Here is a 26,198-nt window from a genome sequence, read left to right as displayed (position 1 = left end):
ATATCTTTACAGGCAGAAATTTGCATTTTCCCATTTTCTAGCTCCTTCTCCGCCTCAAGCTTTTTTTCTGAACATCGTAAAAACATACCGCTTTACGAACAACTGGAAGCAGTTCAGCGTGTTTTGTTCCGCGCAAACATGCGGAATCAGTTATGATATAATACATCTGACGAAACTGTTTTTATTAACGTATTTTTTTAGAAAAAAGATAAGGCATTTTAAATGGCCCCCGATAATCACATTTAATAATGTTAATGCCAATTAAGGCCTTAATGACTTTTAATGATTTTTAATGTCCAGCGGACCCTAACCCGATTTACTTTCTCTCTGGGTAGCAGACAAAGACTCTTTTTGGTGTCTTTTCCTTGTCTTTTTAATAAGTAGCTTGAAAGCAAAGGCTGGATTGGATCAGTTCATCTTACTCACAGAAACAAAACCAGAAGAATGAGGCAACGGCCAAGGATAGTTACGGTGGACAGATAAAATGCAATGTGTTCACACTTAGACTAAGCGGAGACACGTTTCACAGGACATGATCTGAGGACGGACTCCAAGCTGACCCCCACAGCAGCTCTTTGTTTCTGGTCATGTGTTCATGAGCAAAAATAAAAAATGATACTTTGGATGTCACATTTGAAGCAGGTCAGTTTTATTTTTGATTTGTGCAGTTTCAAACAAACACAGCAGGATAAGCCTCAGTGAAAGACGGTCTGTCTCCAACGTTTGTCAGCAGTGAACGGCCACAGACACTCTGTGATGGCGGTGGAGAACGCTTGCGGCTCGACACTCAGGTTCAGCAGCTCCAGACGGGAGCAGTTTAGCTGGCTGTTGATTGGACGAGGAGCTGACCCGGCTGGCTGCTCAGTCAGCTGTGATGCGGACCATCGGAGAGACATTATTAGATGCTGGAGCAGAACCATCTGATTCAACAACAGAGCTACAACTACTTCCACTTAAGTTCAGCTACTGGTGAAACATAGTAAACCTGTGTGCAATTCCTAATGAAAACAGAATAAACTGTTCACCAATTACTGTTCCAAGAAAAAGGTCAGCTGACTTACAGGTATGAGGTGATTGGACGGCAGGTTGAAGGCCTGTGCCATGGCAACAGCCATCTCATATTTGGTCATCTGCTCTTTTCCTGAAAAATGGAAAATTCCTCGGATGGACGGATCCTAAACAAAGAGAAATAGATTTACTTTGTTATAATCAGACTGATTCATTGTTTTCTCACAAGTACTTGGCTGCAGCAAGAGGATTATGTTAATATAGATGAGCCAACTCATAATTAAATTTTCACATTCCAAGTGTTGTGTCATTATTCGTGTTTTTAAGTTATTTAATATTTAATAAATAACTCCGTTAGGTATTGTCTGGTGAATATCAGCCCAATCAGCTGATATCAGGACAATAGTTGAAAGGGATGATTCGAGCTCTGGTGATCTTTTAACAGCAAACTCTGCACACATAGAATAAAGGAGAGACAATTTCTCTTCAAGTTCAAGAATTTATTAACAGAAATAAATGAACATCCAGAGAACACCACTATAGAATGCTGTTTATCTGAATTAACACTATATTTCAATGAACAAATCCTCTCTACTAGGCTAGTGAAACTTAATTAAAACTACTAAGCAAAATGAAGATAAAAGAAGTTAAGGAACTACAAACACACAAAAGAAAGAAAAGACAAAATAAAATGGCTGATAACCATCATCAGAATGATTCAGTGAATCCTGTGAATCCTGGTTCACTGGATCTATGTTAAAGAACCAAAGTTCATCTTAAAGAATGTAGAATGAGGTTAAATTAGCTTAACTCATTTATAATAAACATTTGGTATGTGTTTCAACCCATCCACTTCCTCTTATCCGGGGTCGGGTCGCGGGGGTAGCAGCTTCAGTAGGGAGGCCCAGACGTCCCTCTCCCCAGCCACTTGGGCCAGCTCCTCAGGAGGAATCCCAAGGCGTTCCCAGGCCAGCCGGGAGACATAGTCCCTCCAGCGTGTCCTGGGTCTTCCCCTGGGCCTCCTCCCGGTGGGACGTGCCCGGAACACCTCACCAGGGAGGCGTCCAGGAGGCATCCTGACCAGATGCCCGAGCCACCTCAACTGGCTCCTCTCGACATGGAGGAGCAGCGGCTCTACTCTGAGTCCTCCCCGGATGACTGAGCTCCTCACCCTATCTCTAAGGGAGAGCCCAGACACACTACGGAGAAAGCATCCGGTGTTTCAACCCTTTCACAACGCAAATCCTGAGTTAAACAAACATTTGACAATAACATTTTAAGTAATGATTTGCTGAGTAAAAATCTAAATCTTTAAGAAAATTGATTTCTGATCAATCAATCAATCAAATTTTATTTGTCAATTACAATTTGCATTGCAATCGAAAAGTCAGTTCCAGTACAACCGTCCATCACATACACAACACAACACTTAACATTTGGGGGGAATGATTGACTGAGGCCTTGCGTTGCCAAGGAACGCAGCCAGCCAGCCGCTGCTAAAAAGCGCAGCTGTCAAGGCCACATTCCTCCAAACTGCCCAGACCCCGCCTAAACGGAGTTTACAGGCGCTGCCTTGAAACTCTCGAAGAAAGAGCAACAACATGGGGGAATTGATTTATTTTGTCTCACAGAAACCTGGCTGCAAGAGGACTACGTTAGTATAAATGAGTTAACTCCCTCCAGTTATTCAAATTTCCACGTTTCCAGATCTAGGGAGGAGGAGGAGGAGGAGGAGAAGGAGGAGTGGCAACTATCTTTCAGTTTGATTTATTAATTAGTCACAGGCCAATTAATAATTGCAGTTCTTTTGAACATTTAACCCTCAGTTTCCCTCATCCAAACTGCAAAGCAATAAAAACTCTTCTGTTTGTTGTTTTGTATCGTCCACCAGGCCCTTACTCTCAGTTTTTGGATCAGCTGTCAGACTTCTTATCTGATTTGGTGATAAACACTGACAAGGTTATTATAGTGGGTGATTTTAACATTCATGTTGACACTGAATGTGATAACCTTAGTGTAGCCTTTAAAACTATCCTAGATTCAATTGGTTTTGCTCAAAATGTGCATAAACCTCCTTACTCTTGGCTTCATACTTTAGACCTTGTGCTGACATATGGCATTGATTGTGAAGAATTAACAGTATTCTCTCACAACCCTGTCCTATCTGATCATTTTTAATAACATTTGAGTTTAATCTGAGTTCTCCACCCCCAAAAGAGGGTTTCATTATTGTAGATCTTTATCGGACAATGCTGCATCAAACTTTAAAAAGTCTGTCCCCCTCTTAATATCATCAGTATTGCAGAAATACCCTGCAGATAGCAGCAATGTTGTTTCTTTCTATTCACAAATGGACACCTTTGTTAATGGTATGACTTTGTCATTGCGTTCTGCATTAGACAATGTAGCTCCCTTGAAAAGAAGGTGATTATTCACAGGAAGCTGGCTCCCTGGTTTAATTCAGAGCTGCGTTCCTTGAAGCACAATGTTAGGAAATTGGAGGGTTAGGAAACCCTACACACCAAGAGGAATCCTACCTAATCTGGAAAAACAGTTTACTGTTGTATAAAAAGACCCTTCGCAGAGTTAGAGCAGCATATTTCCTATCATTAATTGAGAAGGATACAAATAATCCTAGATTTCTCTTTAGGACAGTTGCCAAACTTACCCAGAGTCACAGCTCTGTTGATCCTGTGGAAATCCGTGTAACAAAAGTAATTTCCCTCTGGGATTATTAAAGTATGTCTGATTCTGATTCTGATCCATCCATTCCCAACCAAGTTGGGATTGGGTCTAACTCTATGAAAAAACTGGCCCTTCTATGTTGCCGTATAAACTTCTATTTGCTGATTTAAGCTTGGATGGGGAAAAAGAAAGACAAGCTGTTATATAAACATTTTCGTTTAAAGTAGTTACAAGATGAAGCTTTGGACAAAAGCAAAGTTATTTACGTGCTTTGCAAAGGTGAATTTAATTACCACCGCAGCAGTTCATCACTTACATATCACCAGAAGCACGCTAGTGTGGCTGCAACGTTGGAGCGATGAGGCTCCGACGAACAACTTTGCAGCAATTTGTAGTGAAAGGTGGGCCACTTTCCAAGCAAGCCAACAACAAAATAACAGGGGCCATTGCTTTTGGATTGCCGAAAATTGTTGCCCTGTAAATTGTTAGACTGAGGAATGTGATTCGGTTTTCTAGATCGTGTCTGCTCAGAAAAGGCTTAACTTTAGCCAGCAGACAAAGCTGGAAAAAGCTAATTTTAACAATATTACTGATCTGCTTATCAAATTTCATGCTGAAATCAAAAGTAACCCCCAAGTTTTTGTCAGCCAATCTAGTGTAAGATGCCAAAGCTCCCAAACTCAAAACTGCACCATTCTGCATGCCTGGAGTACTGAAAATAATACATTCTGTTTTACTTTCATTCAAATTAAGAAAATTGTCTGAAAGCCACAACTTAATATCAGTAATACAATTAAGCAGGGAGTTTAGTGCAACACTGTGATTTGGTTTCATAGGCACAAAAGTGCCTAACCCTAACCCAAAGTGCAGAACTAGTTTAGTTCCACAGTCACAGGAACAAAACTTAATTTATAGCAACCGTACAGATAACAGCTACTGGCCTATGTTGAGACATTTTGTTAGAAAACGAGGCAGTTTTTCATTTACACAAATATATGTTATTGATATTAAAAACTATCTCAAACCAGTGTTCACGTTTATTGTAATTGACATCCATTTAATAACTTCTGTAAGTTCTATCCTAGACATTTTAACCTTTATAGATTCCTTCAATAAATGCCAGGATTTGGTCATTGTTCACCTTCTTTACCTGAAACCTCAGTAATAACCTTACAGGTTGTTAAATGTTCAACAGGAACATCAAAACACATCACAAGTTTTTTTTTGTTTTTTCCTTGCGTGGACCATAAGAACAATGGTAACGAGCTGTAAAATCAAAAGGGAGAATGTTTCTATTAACATTAAATGAAAAAGCATTTGATTTATAATGATTTATAATGTAAATTGGACAGAAACAAGATAACTCCCTAGACTGATATTCACATATTCTAAAATGTTAGAAGTCCCCATCCACGCATAGTTGGTACTTAAGAGGGTTGGTTTGGTCAAATTCTCATCTAAAAATCATCCTGAAAGCAATGGCATTTTCAGCACCATGGAGAGGTATTGTGGTTTTAGTGATGTTTAGTTACATTTTTAAGCTACAATATTTCACTTCATTACATAATGTAGTATTATAGGCTATTATGTTAATTTTCTGTGTTCTTATTTCTATTTTGCTTTCAAATAGTGTGATTCTCCATCCCCATAACCAACAATTCACTTGACTGGCCAAGACTAGAAAATGTATTTTACCTAGACAGCTGCAACCATTGTGAAAGCAGACAATGTTATGGTGTGTCACAGCCAAACATGTAACATTGAGCACCTTTAAGGGCAATATTACAAAACACAAAGGTGGTATTTTTTTGGGTTTTGCTATTTAATGTCAGCTGTTGAGCCTTTAAGAGGACAAATGGAAAAAACAAAAGACGTCGGCCAACTGACGCCTATGCCACCCCGGGCATATTTAATACAAACAAACCAACCAGATGGGTTTATGTACCAGATGGTGATAGAGGAGGTGAGGATGGACTCCATGATGGAGGAGTAGAACTGCACCATCATTGTCCTTGGCAGGTTGAAGTTCTTCAGCTGCCTTCTTCAGGAAGTCCATCCTCTGCTGGGCTTTCTTGGTGAGGGAGTTGATGTTCAGCTCCCACTTTAGGTCCTGGAAGATGATAGTTCCCAGGAAGCAGAAAGACTCCACAGTGTCGATGGTGGAGTCACAGAGGGTGATGGAGGTAGCTGGGGCTGAGTTCTTCCAGAAGTCCACAACCATCTCCACTGTTTTTACAGCTTTGAGCTCCAGGTTGTTCTCCCTGCACCAGGTCACCAGATGGTCAGCCTCCCACCTGTAGGCGGACTCGTCACCATCAGAGAGGAGTCCCATGAGAGTGGTGTCATCCGCAAACTTTGGGCAATTTTTTGCAACAAATTAATCTCAATAAACTTGACGAGGAGGAGGCTAAATCATTAGTGGGGACAATTACCGAAGAAGAGATAAAATTTGTCATAGGAAAGCTTAAAAATAATAAATCACCAGGAGCAGACGGATTCCCAGGAGAATTCTATAAATGCTTTCAGGCTGAGCTTACCCCACTCTTATGCAGAGTGTTTAATCAAGCTTTAGGCTCCAAAGACCCACCTAATACATGGGCAAAAGCAATCATATCGGTTATATACAAAGAAGGTAAAGACCCCACACAATGCGCCTCTTATAGACCAATAAGTCTGCTGTGTAATGACGTTAAGATTTTAAGTGCCATTTTGGCCAAAAGCCTACAAAAGATTATTGATAAACTTATCAATCCTGATCAGACAGGCTTCATGGTCTAGATGCCGAGAAGGCATTCGATCGGGTGGACTGATTATTTCTGAAGCAAGTTCTATTGAAGATGGGCTTTAATGAAAACTTTATCAGTTGGTTTGAGGTGCTGTACTCCAGTCCAACCTCAGTGTTTCCCCCAGGAATTTGCTTAGGCGACAGGTGAGTTGTCGGACCCGCGGTGTTTTTTCCTGCCATTCACTATATGCACGCGCGAAAGCAACAACAAAAAAACGCCTGTTATCGTCAAATAAACAGCATATCGAGTTAGTTTTTTTTTTTTTTTTTATGTTGCCGAGGCGGTAGCGTGAGTTCTCGCCAAGAGAGCGCTGCGGGAAACCCTGAACCTCTAGAGTGCGCACTAATGGTTATATGTCAGAAAGTTTCCCCCTGAAAAGAGGAACTCGTCAAGGTTGCTGCCTTTCACCAATCCTGTTTGCTATCAGCATAGAACCCTTGGCAGAATTAATAAGAACAGACACATGAATACTAGGCATACCGGATAAAATCAGGACTCACAAACTATCACTGTATGCTGATGATGTTATTCTGTACATAAGAGACCCAATAACTTCTATACCAAATATTTTAAAATGTTTAAAGGACTTTGGTATGGTTTCGGGATATAAAGTGAATGAATCAAAGTCAGAGGCCATGATGCTAAGTGGCTCCTGGCCCTCAGAACTATCCAAGTCAGTGAATTTCAACTGGTCACCTAATGGATTTCGATATTTGGGAATCAATATTACCACGGATGTTTCCAAATTATATAAAGCAAATTTTGAGAAGCTATTGGACCAAATTCAAAAAGACTTAGATGGGATATTTTACCGCTTTCCTTTTTCGGAAGGATTGACTCAATCAGAATGAATGTTCTCCCTAGATTGTTATATTTGTTTATGGCCCTTCATATTTGGATTCCAACAACAAAATTAAATAAAATGCAAAAAATTATTTCTACATTTATTTGGCAGAAGAGAAAGGCCAGAATAAAATTTACTCAATTGACCATTGGTAAACCTTATGAAGGTCTTAATGTACCAAACTTAATATTATATTACTGGGCGGCACAACTACATGCAAGTGTAGACTGGCTAACACAGAATAAAGAAACAACATGGCTGACATTGGAACAGAGCGCAAGCCCTAAATTTTCTTTACAGGCCCTTGTATTCTGCTCGGCTGAAATCTGGAATAAGTACAAAATTAGGAATATATGGATGAAAAGCACCCAGAGGACTTTGAACACGATTAGAAAAAATATGAAAGCTCCCCAATCTATTTCCAGAGCTTCAAAAATTGTGGATATAATAGACTTTAAACCAGGGCAACAAGATCCAGGATTTCGAACCTGGCAAAACAAGAATTTAATTTTTATTGATGACTTATTTCAAGGGGAGATTCTGAAATCTTTCAACCAGATTAAAGAGAAGTATAGGTTGAGCACATCTGATTTTTATAGATATTTACAATTGAGAAGTTACCTGATGTCCCACAGCGAATGGTCCCTTCTTCAGTCAAGACCTACTGATTTAGAACTATTCTTTATAAAGATCACCAAGGAAAAAAAAATCTAAGAACACTGTGTCGAGTCTATACAAATGCTTACAGTCGTGTCTGTCGGGGGGACCTCCTGGGATAAAAGAAAGATGGGAACTAGAAATGAATGATGTGATTGAAGATGAAGAGTGGGAGCAAGTGTGTGTAACTGGACATAAATTGACTAACAGTCCAACATGGAAAGAATTTTATTGGAAAATAATCGTTAGATATTTTAAAACTCCGTATATTATTTCCAAATTTGATCAAACTAAATCAAATTTGTGCTGGAGACAGTGCGGACTAGTTGGAGATCATATTCATGTCTTTTGGGATTGCCCAAAGATTAGGAAATTCTGGGAGGGAATTAGAGAGGAAATTTCAAATATCTTGCACAGTTATATTGATTGGATCTTTGTTCTGGCAATTCCCCCAAATAATTTAAGTAAAGAAGAACAATACTTATTTGGTATCCTTGTTCTCGTAGCCAAAAAAATGATAACAGTATGTTGGTATAAACCTTTACCCCCTACTGTAAATCAATCAAAGAGAAACTAGTGAACGTTTATACGACGGAGAAAATAACTGCAAAATTAAACTTGTCCACTGGTTTATTTGAGAAAAGATGGAGTCCTTTGAAGACATGTTTCAATTAATATTGTAAGTAAGATAATTGTAAACACACAGGTATGTACTTTATAGGTAGACTTAACATACATCTCTGTTGTGATAAAAATAAGTCACTTGAGAAAGATTTCTCCTTTATTTCATTCCCCATGTAAAAAAAAAAAATCCTGGATTTTCAGCTCATCGACTTGTTTAGTTGTTGTTGTTCAACTATTTGTATGGTTGTATTGGAAATTGTTGTATCTGGCTTACTGTATTGAAAAAATGATTTTGAATTTTGATCTGATAAAATAAAGTCTTTGTTAAAAAAAAAATTTTGGGGTCTTTGATTTTATCCTTGTGGTATTAAATGGTATTGAGTATCAAATATTTTCCTGTTTATCGATATAGAGTTGAAAGTTTTAGTATCATGACAACCCTAATACATACACACACACTTGGCGTGGTCCGTGTTGATTTCACAACACGGACCAGATGAAAAAGTCCCAAACAAGCGGACTAAAGGACTTTCCTGGCATGAAAGCCGCCTCAGTCAAGCTTCAGAGCTCATCACAGCACAAGTGAAAGTCACTAATGATACTGTTTTAACTGGTTCTGTATTTGATGAGGCAATAAACCCAAATATACAGTGACACGTAACGAGCTAGAGCTCTGAACACCCACCTGTCTTGCTCTTTCAGCCAGCTTCCTGCAGACGGTGGCGACGTCTCGAGTATCGGTGGGGAACCTCTGCAGGCAGTGGTCGAGCGGGTAGCTCTCCTCGGTCGCCTCCTGAACCTTCTGCCACAGTGATGTCACGGCGCTCTCCGTCACAGACTCCACCTCCCCAAACAGGACAGGGACACGCAAGATCACTGCACCTGAAACAGGTATATAAAGCGTCAGTCCAGAGCTCATGTCTCACCAATCAAAGGCCCAGGCAGGTAAAGCAGCCACATTTGTCCAGTTTCATCCAGTAAAGACCAACTAACAAAAAAAACTGCAGGGACTATACTTGGATGTAAGAATGGGTACCGAAATCAGTACTTTTATTGGCATCAGCCGAATTCCGTTGGTACCACACAGTACTGATTCACGTAAAATCAAACATAAACCCATTCTAACCCTAACACGAAAAATCTAATTAGCTTTAGCCTCACAATGGCTTCCTCCCCGACTCTTTCCTCCGCTTCTCCGTCTTAAGGCCCATTCATACCTCACGTAAAAGACGGATACGGATACGTGTGCAGTGTTTCATACGTTCTAACCGTCGATTTCGTCCGTATTTTGACACGAAAATTGGGAGCTTATGATTACGGACGAAACGGATCATTACGGAGCAATACTACCGGAAGAGGTGGGGGCGCTATTGAGTTTGTAGTACAAAATGTCAACAAATTCACGAAGATGGTTATAATTCTGGGCTTTAAACAATGGCGGGTTTTAAGGAATGACTTTCGGAGATTGTCCGCAACTACCCACATTTATATGATGTGTCGTGTCCGGGACACAGGGACAAACAAAAAGTTATGAATAGCTTTCAGGAAATCGGGGAGGCATGACAGGGGATGTTGTAAAGTCCAAGTGGGCCGCAATTAGGGAGCGCCCAGCACTGCCACCTACAGGAAATATTAGTTATTGCGCACCTCAACGGACGGAGGTATGAAGGAGTCAACGGATAGAACGTATGGACAGAAATACGGACGTGTAGGCCAAACGTAGGGTATGAATGGGTCTTAAGTCTCGCCCTATCTCCTACTCTCTGTGTCAGATGTTCAGTTATTCGTCTGCCTCCTTTAGTGATAATGGTACTTGTAATAAATGTAGTGTTTTTGTAGCTTCGGAGGCGAGGGTGTCAGAATTGGAGACCCGGCTCCATGCTGTTGAAAACCAGCTGATAGCCCACATAGAGTTACTTTATGTAGCGGTCCTCCAGAAGCACCCGAGCAGCCGGGTAAGCAGGCCGGCTGGGTGACGGTTCATAGGAAGCATAGCTCTAAATTTCAGCCCACAGGTCACCACCAGCCCGTCTGCGTTTCAAACAAATTTTCCCCACTCAGCGACACACCCGCTGAGAAGCCGACCCTGATTATTGGGAGCTCAATAGTCAGAAACGTGGCACTAGAGACACCAGGGACCATAGTTAAATGCCTGCCAGGGTCCAGAACGGGCGACATAGAATCCTACCTAAAACTACTGGCTAAGGATAAGCGTAAATACCGCAAAATTGTTATTCACGCTGGCGGTAATGACACCCGGTCACGCCGATCAGAGGTCACCAAAGTTGGTGTTGCTTCGGTTTGTGAGTTTGCTAAAACAATGTCGGACTCTGTAATTTTCTCTGGTCCCCTGCCTGATCTGACCAGTGATGACATGTTTAGCCGCAAGTCATCATTCAACCGCTGGTTGTCTAGGTGGTGTCCTGAAAACGACGTGGGCTACATTGATAACTGGAGAACTTTCTGGGGAAAACCTGGTCTGATCCGGAGAGACGGCATCCATCCCACTTTGGATGGTGATGCTCTTCTTTCTAGAAATCTGGCCGGATTTATTAGTTCTCCTAAATGCTGACTGTTTTATTGATTCAATTTACTATTGTTATCTTTCTGCTGTTGTGCAAAGCTAGGTAAAAAAAATGCATGGCACATTGGAGGCATTATCATTATTTAGGTGGAGGATGTTTTGAGCAAGGCACTAATTAAGGTTGAAGGGTGGAAACTGGGAGCGGCAGATAGAAGCATCTATCGAATGACCATCACAGCTCATCACCAGGAACACAGAGCAGAGGGACTTTCACCTTAGCTACAGTTAAACCTAAAACCTCTGACTATGATAAAAAGAATAGGAACCCCTTTTATGAACTTCTAGCTGAATTTACATCATAATGTAGAAAATACATGGACCAAAATTCATCCATTCATTCTCTTCTCTTTATCTGAGATCAGGTCACAGGGGCAGCAGGAGAGAATCCAGACTCTCCCCAGCTACCCCCTACAGTTCCTTCTGGGGATAACAAGGTGTTCCCAGACCAGATGGGCTAGATAGTCTCCTCCTCCTCCTCCTAAATCAGAGCAGCAGCAGCATTTCTGCAGATGAAGCCCAATCCATCCGTCCGTTCAGCTCTCGTTCCAAGAGACTCCTCCGGTTGAAGCAGAAACTGACCACCTACCCAGGTTTCACTACAGAATAAAAATTATTCCATCTTCAAAGGTGTTGCATGTCCTGTAGATCAAATTAAGCAAACTCTCAAACCCACTTTAATTCCAGGCTGGGAGGCAACAAACACAGAAAATACCAAGAGGGGTGAATCATTTCGCAGGGCACTATATATACACACATCAGGGTTTATACAGGAATGAGTAACTCTAATTTAATGCTTTTCAAAGCTCTTTCAATGCTCTTAGAAGCACCTCCACATGCAGTGTTGCATTGGATCCAAATGTTATTCGCAGACCGTCTTGATTTCCCTACGTTAGTGGCGGTAGAGCTTGCTCCAGCTGCTGCTGTGCTGTTTGCGGCAGCTAATGTAGACGTGACTGCGTTGGCAACAGAAAAGTAACTTGACATTGTTAGCTGTTGTCTGCCCCTTGCAGATCTGTGGCTGTCTGACTTCATGTGAGATCGTAAAGCATTGACACTCATTGTGCAAAGCTTTTTTTTTTTTTTTTAACAAACACCAATTCAAGCGCCAATTCATGAAACATGACATCTCAAGGCACATTACAAGGTCAAATTCAATCAGATTATACAGATTAGGTCAGATTATTTCCCATTTTCCCCGCCATGAGCTCCTTTTCCAAACATTGTAAAAACATAAGGCTTTACAATCAACCGGAAGCAGTTCAGCGTGTTTGGTTCCGCGCAAACATGCGGAATCAGTTATATCTTCTGTTATGTCTCTCTATGAGGTCGGTCGTGTTTTTCTCTCCAGCTTTCACCCCCCCCTCGCCCTCTCCTGCTTTGCTATGTCTTGTCTTTCTGAGCACTTTCTTCATATCAACCGAACTCTGAAAATCATGGATCTGGTAAGCTGGTCTCTTAATGCTATTGATACATTTTTTCGACGGGTAGGCAACGAAAGGGGGACCCGTACGGTCCTGATTTGACTCATTTTGTGAGATACACCCTGAATTCCTGGAAGGAAAACGGTATGTCTTTCGACTTTATCCTTCCTGAACTTTTACATTTGGATTCAGGATACTTGGATTTCTACTTATTGTTTTTTGTGGATTTTTGATGTATCAGCAAATACAGCGTATGATCAGGCTGCATGACGCGCTCACTAAGGCGGTGAATGGACAGACCTGAAAGGTCGAGAAGTGACGCCGAAAAGCTGGCTGTGCTGGAACGCAGACTGGCTTCGGTGGTTGAACTCAAAGGGGTGATGGGATAAAATCTGGAAGTGAAGCACGGAAAAGCCCAATAATTTGGAAAATTTGATTTACAATTTGGAGCCAGCAAAGACTTAAAGCTGACGGGAAAGGCAGAGCAGCTTGTTCATAACAAATAACATATTTGGATTCCCTCCCTATCTCTACTCCTGGATTGTTATGGTGGAGAATGCTCAGAACCCCCCCCCCCCGCTCCCTCCTCCCCCGCTGACATCTGCAGATGCTTTCTGAACTGTTGGCCGGCTGATAACATCAAGGACTATGGCCTCTGGAGAGCGTTCACGGAGATATAAACACTTTCACCCAAACAGACACACATTACTGATACTCATAAAAACTGATGAACTTTACACACGAGGGGTCTCAAATGTTTACCTTCTGCTATATGTCTCTCGTCTATTTGTGCTTTTTGCGCAAGAGGTTTTTGATATCTCACACTGTATCCTGTTATAGGATAAAGTATGAGTTATGTTTTTTCCCCTCCAACCTTCCTTTTTTGTGGCCTCTATCTGTCCACAGAGTAATGGCAGCGCCCTGTGGGCACCGTGTAAGGCGGTTCCTTGGCAGCATGGCCTCAGTAAATCATCTCCCCCTGAAATGTTTGTGATGTTTGTTTGTTTGTTATGGTGATTGTACTGAAACAGTAATTTCTCTCTGGGATTATTAAAGTATTTCTGATTCTGATCTGATATAATATATCTGACAAAACTGTTTTTATGAACTTGAAATAAAAAAAAAAAAAATAAGGCATTTTAAATGCCACTGATAATCACATTTAATTAATTTTAATGCCAATTAAGGCCTTAATTAAAAAAAAATAATTTAATGACTTAATGATTTTTAATGACCCGCAGAAACACTGTATATGTGTATCAGAATTAAAGATTGTAAACCATCAGAATCAGAGTTACATATTTTTGTCCAGCAGCATCAGCGCAGAAATGGCATACCGTGCATGTGACGTCACCGTCTCAAGAGCAACGCCCCTTTTGCCGCTTTGGTAGGACAAACAGGTAGAGAGCGCCCGTAGCAACCACCTATTACACGCGCAACAGAAACAGCGATATGACCGACTTTATAGCCGTTACACTTTCGCAAGACGATGTCCCAGGCGCACGATTTACTGGTCGAACTGTCGAAGAACACACCAACGTTCAGCTCAAACGATGGCTTGAGTGTTGAGGGCTTAAAAAGACCGGAAAACGGGCCGAGTTGATCGAACGGTAAATCGTTTTATTTCCCTGCTCGGTGTTCATGGCGTCGTTGGCCGTTTTTTTTCTCTTTGTAATCACCGTCCAGTAATCGATGTTGCCAATAGGTAGCTACAAAACAACTGTTTACATCTCAGCTGCCATGATAGCCTATATGCTATCATGGTAGCAGGCGCTTCATTATTAACATGTCGGCCACCAAAATACTCTTACCTGTTAACTACTTGATGTCGCTGGAATTGGGTCAGGATGTTCTTCGGTTGGGCCCTTTCCTCCAACAAAATGCTTGCTACATATGTACTTGAATTTGGTAACTTTTTCCGGGTTGAACTGTTGTGTAGGTCGACCGCACCGGTCCCAGCGTACACATTTCTCCTTGGCAGTCTTGAAGAAAACATCCTTCATATGCGGCCGATCAGCGTACCTCGAGTCGCTGTTGCACGTTCCATAGCAACAATGTTTAAAAACCACGGTCTTAGACTTGGAAAAAGCAGTCGTTTACCGAGTAAAACCAAGGGTAACGCACGTCTCTTTTACAGCGAAACAGCGGAGGACTATGCAAGCTTGCCCTACTGCGTACCACGTGATGTGACGTCATCGTGACGTTACGTTCTAAAAATAGCTCGCTCGCGGTAAATAATTTTATATCTTCCCGGTTTTAATGGGTTTTCTTTATTTATATATATATATATATATATATATATATATATATATATATATATATATATATATATATATATATATATATATATATATATATATATATATTCATTCTTTTTCTGGATTTTTGTGGCACTAATAGCTCATTTGTTTTCAAAACAACAGGAAAGGCGTTTGAGAGGAGGAAGACATGCGGCAAAGGACATCAGCCCGGAATCGAACCCGGGTAAGCGGCGTCGAGGAATAAGGCCGCTTCGCCATGGGAGCACGCCCCTTAATGTTTGTTTTTACAATCAAGAAAATCTGTTTCAGTTTTCTAATTGGTTCTAAAAATGTTTTGTTGTGTTGGACGCAGCGAGAAGTAAGCAGAGGCAGCCATCATGAAGGCCACAATTCCTCCAGGGACAGAAAACAGATGAGAGCAACAGCGCCACCTGCTGTCACTGCTGAAAGCAGAGAGCTGGTGGAGTCTCAGGCCCTAACCCTAACCCAGGCAGCAGAACCTACTGTTACATTACCTGGGCAGAGTCTGAGCGTCTCTCTCTCGCCCTCCAGTTTGCTTCGACCGTACAGGTTGAGCGGGTTGGGACAGTCGTCCTCTCCGTAGGGGGGGTTCCGACCATCAAACACGTAGTCGGTGCTGATGTAGATGAGGAGAGCCCCGCAGACAGCTGCAGGCACACAAGTCAGATGTTACATACCTGACCCTGATCACACTGGTAGATAAACAGGAGACAGCGATCAATAAGGACAGAACATTTGGTTTCTGTAGAAAACAAGATTTTAAATGAAAAGTTTTACTTCTTTAGTCTTTCTGATCATCAAATCACTGGTTTGGATCAGACCCAAAGACGAACAATGTCTCCTGAACCTGTTCAGTAAGTACACCTCATCAAGAGAATAAAAAGTCCTGATCCAGTCCTCCTCCTTTCTTGGAAACTGAAAGTGATCTGGATCAGCATTTCTCAAGGTTTCTGAAGGCCAGTCACTTTTCTGAGGACCGGAATTCCTCTAAGCAAATAAATACGTCCCTTTCTAGTCCCTCAGAGGGTCTCTGTGTTCAACCGTCCCTCAGGGAGCAATCTGTGGTCAAGGGTCTTGCTCAGGGACCCAGAGAGGCTGAGTTTTGAACTGGCAACCTCCTCTGGCTCCGTCCAAAAGAACATTCTGTTCACTGTTACAGTTTAAGAGGAAAGCTTTCAGCCGGTCGTGTCAACACTGACCTGCCTCCTTGGACACGGTGCTGGTGGCGTGCACGTTCAGACTGACCGCAGCATCCGCGTGCTGCTCCATGACGTCTGGACGTCGTTCTGCTGCACAGTGAACGATCACATCGGGCTGAAACAAAGACACTAATCAGGCATCTTCACAGCCGTGGCTGCTTCCCTCAATCTGATGGCAAAAAGCTATCACAGGAAACCTGAACCTGCACAACTTTGTTCTGAAACATTAGAAGCTTAAATTAGCCTCCATTTTTCCAGCAAAACTGTCTGATCAACATACAATTGTTTAGGTACAACCTTGATCAATTCATGTTATTTATAAAAGCAGCAGTCCACAACACGTGTCACAGCTAAAGCAGACAGGTGTAGCCGTCCGGACCAGAAAAAACAAAGTATTTGAAGAGCCTTCATATACCTTTATATGAGACCTGTGGCTTCAGCCATGATGAGTCAAGGACATGTTAATAAAAAAGATGTTAACTGCAGTGAAATGGCTTTATTTTCTGGCTTACTCCCCCAGTTGTGCCAGTGAGAGCTGTCAGACTTTGCTCAGCTTCAGCTTTCCTGGAGCGACCGGCGCTCGCAAAGAAAACTAGTCCATGCATTTGTTACTTCAAGGCTGGACTATTGTGGATCTTCAGCTCCATAGCAGCTATTTTCTGTAGAAGCGTGTCAAAGTCCTCTGTGGTGAAGGCATCTTTTGGTGGTTAGATGGAATCAGGCGGTTCGTCTCCATTTCCACTTCATGAGTTCTTTCTCTAACAGCGTTTTTCCTGAGAACTCTTTCTAACCCCTCCAGGGTGTAAAGAGGCATCTTGTGTGGATTAGCTGAAAACTATAATAGTCCAGAGGGGAAAAAATAAATAAATCCAACTTTCTGTAGTTATCGCTAAGAGATAAAAAGTTAAAGGCAGGAAAATCCAAGCAAGCAGGGAGCAGAGGACAAAGCGTCTGAGCGGGCAGAGAGGATTATCGAAACTCACACGTTGATAGGTTATGGCGCTGATGAGATCTCATTTTGAAATGGGACCATTATCAGATTTTGTTTTTTGAACATTTTCTCTTGTAATTTATTTTTGTCCTTTTTATGTTCCTTCTGTTCAGTGAGAGCTGAATTTACCCATTTGTTAGCTTGGTTGATTTTTGTCTTTTACACAAACAAATCTCTGGTATTAAAAGAAGAGATGTGACGTGCGGGTAGCGGTGTGTCTCCGTTCATAGATCTGGTTTCTGATGTGTTGTTTCCCTCTGTGAGTGTTTTGGTCAGAATAAAATCCCAGGATGCTGAACGCTTTAATAGCTTTGTGTGGTGTCTGGGTTTTTAACAACAATCACACAGAGCCCAACAGAGATACCTTGTACTCCTGCAGCAGTCTCCTGACAGCATCCTCATCGGTCAGGTCACACCTCAGGAAGCGTGGCCGGGCTCTCCGGAATCCGGTCCCAGTCACCATCCACCCGTTGCTCTGAAATTCTTTACAGACGGCCCGGCCCAGAAGACCCGTCGCTCCTGTAACCAGGACCCTAGGGCCCTGAAGCAGGACTTCGTCCTGAAGAAGATCAGATAGTACTGTGTTCAGAACGTAGAATTAAAGGAAAATGATGCTCATATTTTTATTGTAAGGAGAGTTAATGCTGCATCAAACTTTAAAGAGTCTGTCCCCCTTTTTAATATCCTCCGTATTGCAGAAATACCCTGCAGATAGCAGCAATGTTGTTTATTCCCATTCACAAATAGACGTCTTTGTTAACGGTGTGACTTTGTCATTGCGTTCTGCATTAGACAATGTAGCTCACTTGAAAAAGAAGGTGATTATTCACAGGAAGCTGGCTCCTTGGTTTAATTAAGAGCTGCGTTCCTTGAAGCACAATGTTAGGAAATTGGAGAGAAAATGGCGCTCTACACACCAAGAGGAATCCTACCTAATCTGGTATTATGCCATGATAGTGATCTCAGATTGGATCCTGAACAGTAAGGAAGAGGTGACAAAAAGAATTCTGTCCTGCTGCAGACATGGCCGGAAGGACGGCCTCTATAGGGTAGTTCACGCGTGACGTCAGCGCTACATCCGGGCACTGTGGTTGGCAAAAAACAGAGCTGCTCTCTTCTACTACATGACAAAACGGGTGATTTAGAGCGTACTTTTAGTTCGTTTATTTTTGGAATCTAAACAATGCCTACGACTTGTTGCGCTACCGGTTGCACACAGAGGCATTCCAAATCGTTGGATGTACGTTTCTGTCGTTTACCGAAGGACGAAGAAAGAAATGGATATTTTATATGAAAAGATCGCAGGCAGAGAATCCCAATGGACCGGGGGAGCCATCATATTACGACAGAATTTGCAGTCTACACTTCATCTCCGGTAAATACAACTTAATTCTGCTCTAGTCATTGTTCTACTTAAATAGCGGCGGAGGGGAGCTGGCGATCGCTACACGGCCGGAGAAGCGGTAGCAGCAGCAGCCGCTGTCTGAAGCAGCAGCGTTGTCTGAAGCAGCAACGGCTGCTGCTGCTTCAGACAACGGCGGCGGAGCAGGCAGCGGCTGCTGCGTAAACACTACACGGGCCGGAGAAGCCGCTGCTGCTGCTGCTGCTATTACACCCCCGTTCACGGGCGCTAGTACTTCTGTGTTTACGCTGCAATGTCGCCGACACCCCCACCCATTTTAACAAGACAAAAACACCTAAATAATCCGTAGTGAACAACCTACCGGGCGGGTCTTCCTCTGCTGAGACGCGGTCTGTGTGCGACTCCGCTTTCCTCTGTTACACAAACGTGTAACCTGATACCATCAACTTACTCTTAAAACGATCTTGTGATGCGTTATCTAAAGAAGAAAAATACGTGGAGAACTCGTCAGTTTCTCTGTTTGCGTCCGCCATTGTGTTCGTCTTTTGCCAACCAGTCCGGCGCGCATGCGCGATAAACCCGCATCAAAACAATAACAATGAACTGGTCTATTCCTCTCTCTCTCCTACTGAGGGCCCTTTTTCCCAGCAGGAGGTCAGCTGTGAGCCCTCCTAACAGATAAGACACAGCACAGACAAAGAGTTCCCAGATCACATCAGTCTCTTCTCCAGACTTCTTCAGCTCTACAGCTCTCTCTCAGAGCAGACAAAGAAGGCCAGACCATGAGGGCCTGGTCGGTCCTCACCGACACACAAGCCAGCAGCTGAAAGATTGCCTGGACCAGCCACGTTGATCCAGGGTCTGCTACACCCGACTGCCTGCGTCAGAAGAGGACCTGACTGAATCGGGACGAACATGTCCGGGCAAATACAGAGCTAAGTTGCTGTCTTAACCCACAATCAGATGCGGAGCAAAAAATCCTGCATGCGAAACAGCTCTGTGTATCTTTCCTCAGCCTGTACAGGAAAGCTAACCCAGACTGGGCGGAAAGCTGTGGAATTCTGAGGAAAAACCCTGTTCAAATTGGATTGCAGCCGGTTCAGAGAACGTGCTCACACCAGGCCTCCGACCCGACCACGCCGTTAGTCACATGCTGCTGCAAGGCTAACGCTAGCCTGCCAAGAACCGAGCGCTAGCCCGCTAGCGCGAGCCAACAACTTCCCTCCTTCAACGTTCTTCCCGTGAATGGCCAAAACTGGAAAAGACTGACACGAAACAAAGGACAGAGGTTTGGGCAGCAGTATGAGGGTGAACTTAAAAAGGTTTATTGGGAAATGTCTTGGAAACCGTGGTGTTTAGAACAAAAGGGCTAACCGGGCTAGCTAACAGGATATTAGCCTTGCTAACATCCGGTTTCGGACCCCTAAAAAGGAGTCCGTTTTAAAGCGTAACTGTTCTGCTCCGCCATCCTCCGATGGTGTTATAAGCCTTATTCCCGCATCAATATGGTATATTAATGCCGGTGTAAGTGCCAGAATTGACATATGACTCATTGTGTTAGAAATGTGTATTACCTCCAGTTGCCTCTAGGTGGCAATAGCGATTTAGTTATTTCTGCGTTCGAGGGGCTGTCACGTCAGTCACGTTCAGGAAGCAAGTGACAAGTTTTTGATGTGACGGAGCTTCACCTTTTCTGACCGCAGTTCTTAAGAATTAAGAACACGTAGACAAGTGAATATAATTAGTTTATAAGAATTTTTGATTGTTTGCACCGTTTTATTTAGCATTTTTATTTTTTGAAGAAATAAACCTTTTAAGTTGGAAGCCTAAAACGCGAGTTGGAACGTGACTTCGTCAAACTGTGTGGCTCTATAGCCGGTTTTCAAGATAATTTTGATAACTATAGATTTTAACCAGGTTAGCGACGATCGCTGTAGCGCCCCCTAGCGGGTGGAGGTAAAATTGCATAAACAAAGGCAAGCAATTCTGAATTAAATGATTTTACAGGACAAAACGGTCCTCAGAATATTATTTCAACAAATAATGTTTTGTTTGACATGGGCTCTGCATTGTGAATGGATTGAAATACATGGCAGATGTTTTTAACTCCATTCCATGTTTTTGTTAATCAGATGTGCAGTGAACCAGGATTCACTGAGGTATTCTGATTATGATCAACCACTTTTGTTTGTTTTTTGTTTGTTTTGCATGTACATAGTTCCTTAGCTTCTTTTTATCTTTATTTTGCTTAGTAGTTTAGTTAAGTTTCACTAGCCTAGTAGAGAGGATTTATTAATCGAAATATTGTGCTAATTCAGGTAAACAGCATTACATAGTGATGTTCTCTGGATGTTCATTTTATTTCTGTTATTAAATTCTTGAACTTGAAAAGAAGTTGTCACTCCTTTATTCTATGTTTGTGCAGGTTTTGCTGTTAAAAGATCGCTAGTGCTCGAATTCATCCCTTTCTTGATATCAGCTTAAGAGCTGATCATCACCAGACAATACTTAACAGACAGAGAGTTATTTATGAAACATTAAATAACTTTAAACAGTGTATAATTGCACAACATTTACACACCAAGAGGAATCCTACCTAATCTGGAGGGACAGTCTATTGTTGTATAACAAGACCCTTCGCAGACTTAGAGCAGCATATTTTTCATCATTAATTGAGGAGAATAAAAATAATCCTAGATTTCTCTTCAGTACAATTGCCAAACTTACACAGAGTCACAGCTCTGTTGATCTATCCATTACCTTAGTTCTTAGTAGTAACGATTTTATGGGATTCTTCATAAATAAAATTGATGCCATTAAAAATAAAATAATTGGCATCCTCCCAAACATGATTACCACGTCCTCAGTAAGTGAGGCAGCATTGGAGGAATCTTTAGAACTTGCGCAGTGTTTGAACTGTTTAGAAGTAGTAGAGCTTTCTGAGCTATCTAAAACTTTAGCTTCATGTAAAGCAGCAACCTACAGCGCCTGAGACATATACGGCCCTCATTACCCTTTCATCTGGCCCGCCACGCAATTTCAAGTGACTAAATAAAAATTAAAGCCTGGTTGAGAAAAAACATGAAAAGAAATGGTACAATATATAAGCGTCAGTAAGGCATTTGTCCGAGCTAGGATCGGAGTCAGTGAACACAGCATCGAGACGAGCAGATGGACAGGTGTCGATCATGGCAACGGCGAAAAAAGAAAAGTGGATGCTGAATGTTGCGTTTTTCAAGACAAATGAACAAACGATCATTTTTTTCATTGAAGTGAAAAGCAAACCTTTGTGTTTAAACATGGAGGAATAGAGAGGGCCGCTTTGAACTGATAAAGTTACAGTGCTTTGTCGCAGTTTGGATGCACAACAATCAGTGTTTACATGACCACAGAGCGAAAGAGACAATATTATAAATCAGGTCTTGTGGTGAGTGAATTAATTGCTGAAACTTCATGTAGAAGGAGAATTTGTGAAGGAATGCATCATTGCTGCTGCAGAGCTGCTAGTTCCAGACAAACTAAAAATACTTGGAAGCATCAGTCCGTCCCGAAGAACAGTTGCAGACAGAATCACCGATATGGCAGATTATATTAAGAAACGCTAAAGGTTTGCAAAAGATTTTGAATATTTTTCTCTTGCCTGACGAGACAACCGATATCACCAATCTGTAAGGTTCCAATCAGCTTCTAAGTTCTCTGCTCTCACATGTAAAGACATTTCAAGGAAAGTTAAGACTGTGGCAAGATCAGATGGAAAGTGGTAACACTGTGCACTTCTTCAAAAGCAAAATCCTGCTGTCACAAGTGAATATGCTGGGGGGGGGGGGGTGTAAACAGGATTAACAGGTTTCCAGAGTTTCCTTTTTTCACCTCAGGAATATCGCCAAAATTAGAAACATTCTGTCCAGGAGTGATGCTGAAAAACTAGTCCATGCATTTGTTACTTCAAGGCTGGACTATTGTAATTCTTTACTATCAGGAAGTCCACAAAATGCAGTTCAAAGCCTTCAGCTGATCCAAAATGCTGCAGCAAGAGTTCTGATGAAAATCAACCAGAGGGATCATATTTCTCCTGTTTTAGCTTCCCTTCATTGGCTTCCTGGTAAATCAAGAATATAATTTAAAATTCTCCTTCTAACGTATAAAGCCCTTAATAATCAAGCTCCATCATATATCAGAGCTCTGATTACCCCGTATGTTCCTAACAGAGCACTTCGCTCTCAGACTGCAGGTCTGCTGGTGGTTCCTAGAGTCTCTAAAAGTAGAATGGGAGGCAGATCCTTTAGCTATCAGGCTCCTCTCCTGTGGAACCAACTCCTAGTTTTGGTCCGTGAGGCAGACACCCCGTCTACTTTAAAGACTAATCTTAAAACTTTCCTTTGTGACAAAGCTTCTAGTCAGAGTGGCTCATGTTACCCTGAGCTACCTCTATAGTTATGCTGCTATAGGCTTAGGCTGCTGGAGGACATCAGGGTCTATTTCTCTCACTCTGCTGAGTTCTCCTACTGCTCTCCAATCTGCATTGTTTGTTGTTATTTCAGCTTTTAACTTTTTGTTTTCTGTCATTTTTCTCTTCATAGAAGGTACACCTGGTCTGGCGTTCTGTTAGCTGTGACATCATCAGGGGAGGCAGATCATCCTCTATTACCATCTAACATAGAAAGTACTCCTGGGTCAATGTGAGCTTCTGAGCTTTCTGTGTCTCTGCTCTGTCTTCTCTAACATAGAAAGTACTCCTGGGTCAATGTGAGCTTCTGAGCTTTCTGTGTCTCTGCTCTGTCTTCTCTACCATAGAAAGTACTCCTGGGTCAATGTGAGCTTCTGTGCTTTCTGTGTCTCTGCTCTGTCTTCTCTAAGCCCCAGTGGGTGGAGGCAGATGAGCGTTCACACTGAGCCTGGTTCTGGTTCTGCTGGAGGTTCTCCTCCCTGTTAAAGGGGAGTTTTCCTCTCCACTGTCGCTTCATGCATGCTCAGTATGAGGGATTGCTGCAAAGCCATCAACAATGCAGACGACTGTCCACTGTGGCTCTACGCTCTTTCAGGAGGAGTGAATGCTGCTTGATGCATATATAATATACTGCACACAGCTTGTTTCCTTGCCTTATAAGTTTACATGTTTTAGTCTTTTTGTTTTTGTTCATCCCTTTTCTGAGAACATAATGTATTGACTACTGTCAGGGTGGAAGGTCAACTTCACTCAGTGTAACAAAATGTGAGGATTACAGGTTTACCAACTTTAGCTAAAACTGGAATATTTGCACTAAGGTTGTCAGATTGAATCCCTGGAGCTCCAGCATGACGACCTGGATTTAAAGGAGCTCCTGTCTCAGCAGAGCAGAGGAGGAATGACGTCACTGCAGAGATGCAACCAGGACCATCTTTCTACCACAGAGCTCATCCTGAGTCCTACCTCTCTACAAAGGTCCCTGCGGTGCAGATGCAGCACCAGCTGTCTCACCTGTTTACCTGTGAGTTTAAACCTGTTTCTGTTAGCCGTCACTTTCTACCTGTTGCAACCTGTTTGCAGCTGAATCCACCTGCAGCCTGGGGAGCAGAAGCCAGGCCTGCCACCTGTTCCCACCTGCACACGCTGAACCACGCCCTCAAACTGCCGAGCTGTTCTCACCTGTGCGCAGGAAAACGGTTACCTGCACGAGCTTCACGAGCCCGGGGCTAAACACCAGCCGCTGTTCTGCGCCGGCGCAGCTCATCTCCGTCCACTACTCGGTACCGGTACCGGTCCTGGTTCCGTTACTGATCCCTGCTTGTCTGCGCACTCGCTGCGCAACTCGCTCCTTCACTTCCGGTCAGATCAGCTGATTGCCGGAAAGCAGCTTTGGACGCACTGAGCGCCGCGGTTAGCAGGCGGCTAACCGGAAGTGAACAGAACCTGACCATCTGAACTGTCCTGCAGCGCAGGAGCCAATCAGAGCTGAAATCTGAGTCATGCGCTCTTAGTTTCTATGGACTCACCTGCAGACCTGCCGACTGGAAACCAGGCATTTGTCCAGGACCGCCCACACATCCACGGAACCCCGCAGAACCAGGACAGCAGCGATCCTTGGTTTCCCAGGAGGAGGTGATGATGCCATAGAAGAAGAGATTCTTCTTCTTCTTGTGTTTAATGGCAGTTAGAAAGCAACATTTGGTGCATTACCGCCACCAACTGAAGTGGAGTGGGGATAGCTGAAGCAACTAAACTAAAACCACCTTTATTCTCTTTATTAAAATAGTCATTTTAAGGTGTAAACTATCTGAACTAGAGTATTTGTCCAAAAGATCTTTTATGTTCAGTTGTAACTCCGTACCTATTCATTTCTCTGCACTATTTTGAGTAAAACAATAAAACATGTTCCACCGTTTCTTCTTGAAAAATAAAAATCACATTTCCCTGAAGCATGCTTCTCTAACTTACATAAAGTACTATTTAATCCCATAGGGCCAAAGTGTAACCTAATATTGTAACCAACAATATTCAGTCAGAAATGTACAAACAAATGGACAAAACAGAGGAATACTGAGGTATTTAAACACCAAACTTAAACACAATTAAATCAAGAGAACAAAACAAACCAAAAAAGACATATACTTAACTTAATTATAAGCAAAAATTACAGAACATTTTTGAAAAATTATTACAAAGGGGACTATGTCATGATATTATTGTATATTTGTGACGTTTCAGTAACATTTCACATAGGTCTTCATATTTTGCAATGTATTTCAGAGACTTTAGATATAAGTGAAATTCTATTAAGATAAGAAGTTCTTAGTTAAGGTAAAAAGAGTGAGGATTTTTTGATATGAATTAAAAAATCCAAATAAAGAATAATATTACAACAGTTATTTTTTTCTTTGGTTCTTCAATAATGGCGTCTGCATTAGGGGCCAGTGGGGTCAGTGGGGCCCCACCAGATGTCGCTGTGGAGCTCTATGTTCATAATAAGCAATATTGCATAATGAACTGCATGATTTCTTTAAGGTGTGAAAGCACAAGGCGCTCAAAGGATTTCATGAACACAGAGGTCAGAGCAACGGGTCTAAAGTCATTAAGTCCTGTGGTCCTTGGCTTCTTGGGAACAGGGATGATACTAATTATTATCCACCTGTGGCTTGATCCTGCGGAAACCAATGGTGTAACCCAGGTACTCGTCTTCCCTATGAGCCACGGCACCTCTGCGGGGGTTTATGGTGAGTCCAGCTTCACAAATTCCCTGCAGGACCTCCTGAAGGTGGTGGAGATGTTCCTCCCAGGACAGGCTATAAACAACCATATCATCCAGGTAAGCAGCAGAGAACTCAGAGATATCCCACAGCACATAATCCATGAGTCTCTGAAAGGTGGCTGGGGGGGGGGGGGGGGGGCTGCAGGCCAAACAGCATCACCCGGAATTAATACAAGCCAAAAGGTGTTTGGAAAGCAGTGAGTTATCTTCCTTCTGGTGCCTGTGCCACTTGGCAGTAGCCTCTGGAGAGCTCCAGCGTAGTGATGAAGGCGGAGTCAGCCGCAGACCAATCCCACCACCCCCGGACCACCCGATGGGAAGAAAGGGGAGATAAAAAAACTCTGGTGAGCCAGCCCGCCTGAACCATGCAGACCCCTGTTCCCCGGATAGAACCAGCATCGACACAAGGAGCCGGACACGGAGCCGGACACGGAGCCGGACACGGAGCCGGACACGGAGCCGGACACGGAGCCCTCCAAGCATCCCCCCACCGAGGAAAGAAAAATTTAATTAAACACACCCCAACAC

General features: G+C 42.6%; 1 protein-coding gene across 2 annotated transcripts; it reads right to left on the bottom strand.

The window, feature by feature from the left end:
- Positions 1 to 627: 627 nt before the first annotated feature.
- mat2b (methionine adenosyltransferase II, beta) lies at positions 628 to 24,586 on the bottom strand. Of its 2 annotated transcripts, none has more exons than XM_012858234.3 (7): positions 24,418 to 24,586; positions 17,446 to 17,640; positions 16,091 to 16,205; positions 15,386 to 15,538; positions 9,290 to 9,486; positions 1,062 to 1,175; positions 628 to 869 (listed from the first exon to the last, which is right to left on the bottom strand). In XM_012858234.3, exons 1-7 carry the CDS (start codon positions 24,445 to 24,447, stop codon positions 696 to 698), a joined length of 978 nt encoding a protein of 325 aa, XP_012713688.1. In that variant the 5' UTR covers positions 24,448 to 24,586; the 3' UTR covers positions 628 to 695. The 2 variants fall into 2 exon arrangements, with proteins under 2 accessions (XP_012713688.1, XP_012713687.1); XM_012858233.3 differs by lacking the exon at positions 24,418 to 24,586 and adding an exon at positions 24,093 to 24,256.
- Positions 24,587 to 26,198: the final 1,612 nt, after the last annotated feature.

The sequence above is a fragment of the Fundulus heteroclitus genome, unplaced genomic scaffold, assembly GCF_011125445.2.
Source record: "Fundulus heteroclitus isolate FHET01 unplaced genomic scaffold, MU-UCD_Fhet_4.1 scaffold_59, whole genome shotgun sequence".
Taxonomy (NCBI): Eukaryota; Metazoa; Chordata; class Actinopteri; order Cyprinodontiformes; family Fundulidae; genus Fundulus; species Fundulus heteroclitus.
Note: the sequence above shows the minus strand (reverse complement) of the source record. Positions and strands in the feature narration are given on the sequence as shown.

Excerpts from the sequence above, each read along its gene's own strand:
- mat2b (XM_012858233.3), bottom strand. The coding sequence starts at position 24,155 with ATGAGCTGCGCCGGCGCAGAACAGCGGCTGGTGTTTAGCCCCGGGCTC. Across the intron at positions 15,539-16,090 it reads CACCGTGTCCAAGGAGGCAG|CTGTCTGCGGGGCTCTCCTC; the intron begins GTCAGTGTTGAC and ends GTGTGCCTGCAG. Across the intron at positions 870-1,061 it reads CGTCCAATCACCTCATACCT|CTGACTGAGCAGCCAGCCGG; the intron begins GTAAGTCAGCTG and ends TCCGCATCACAG.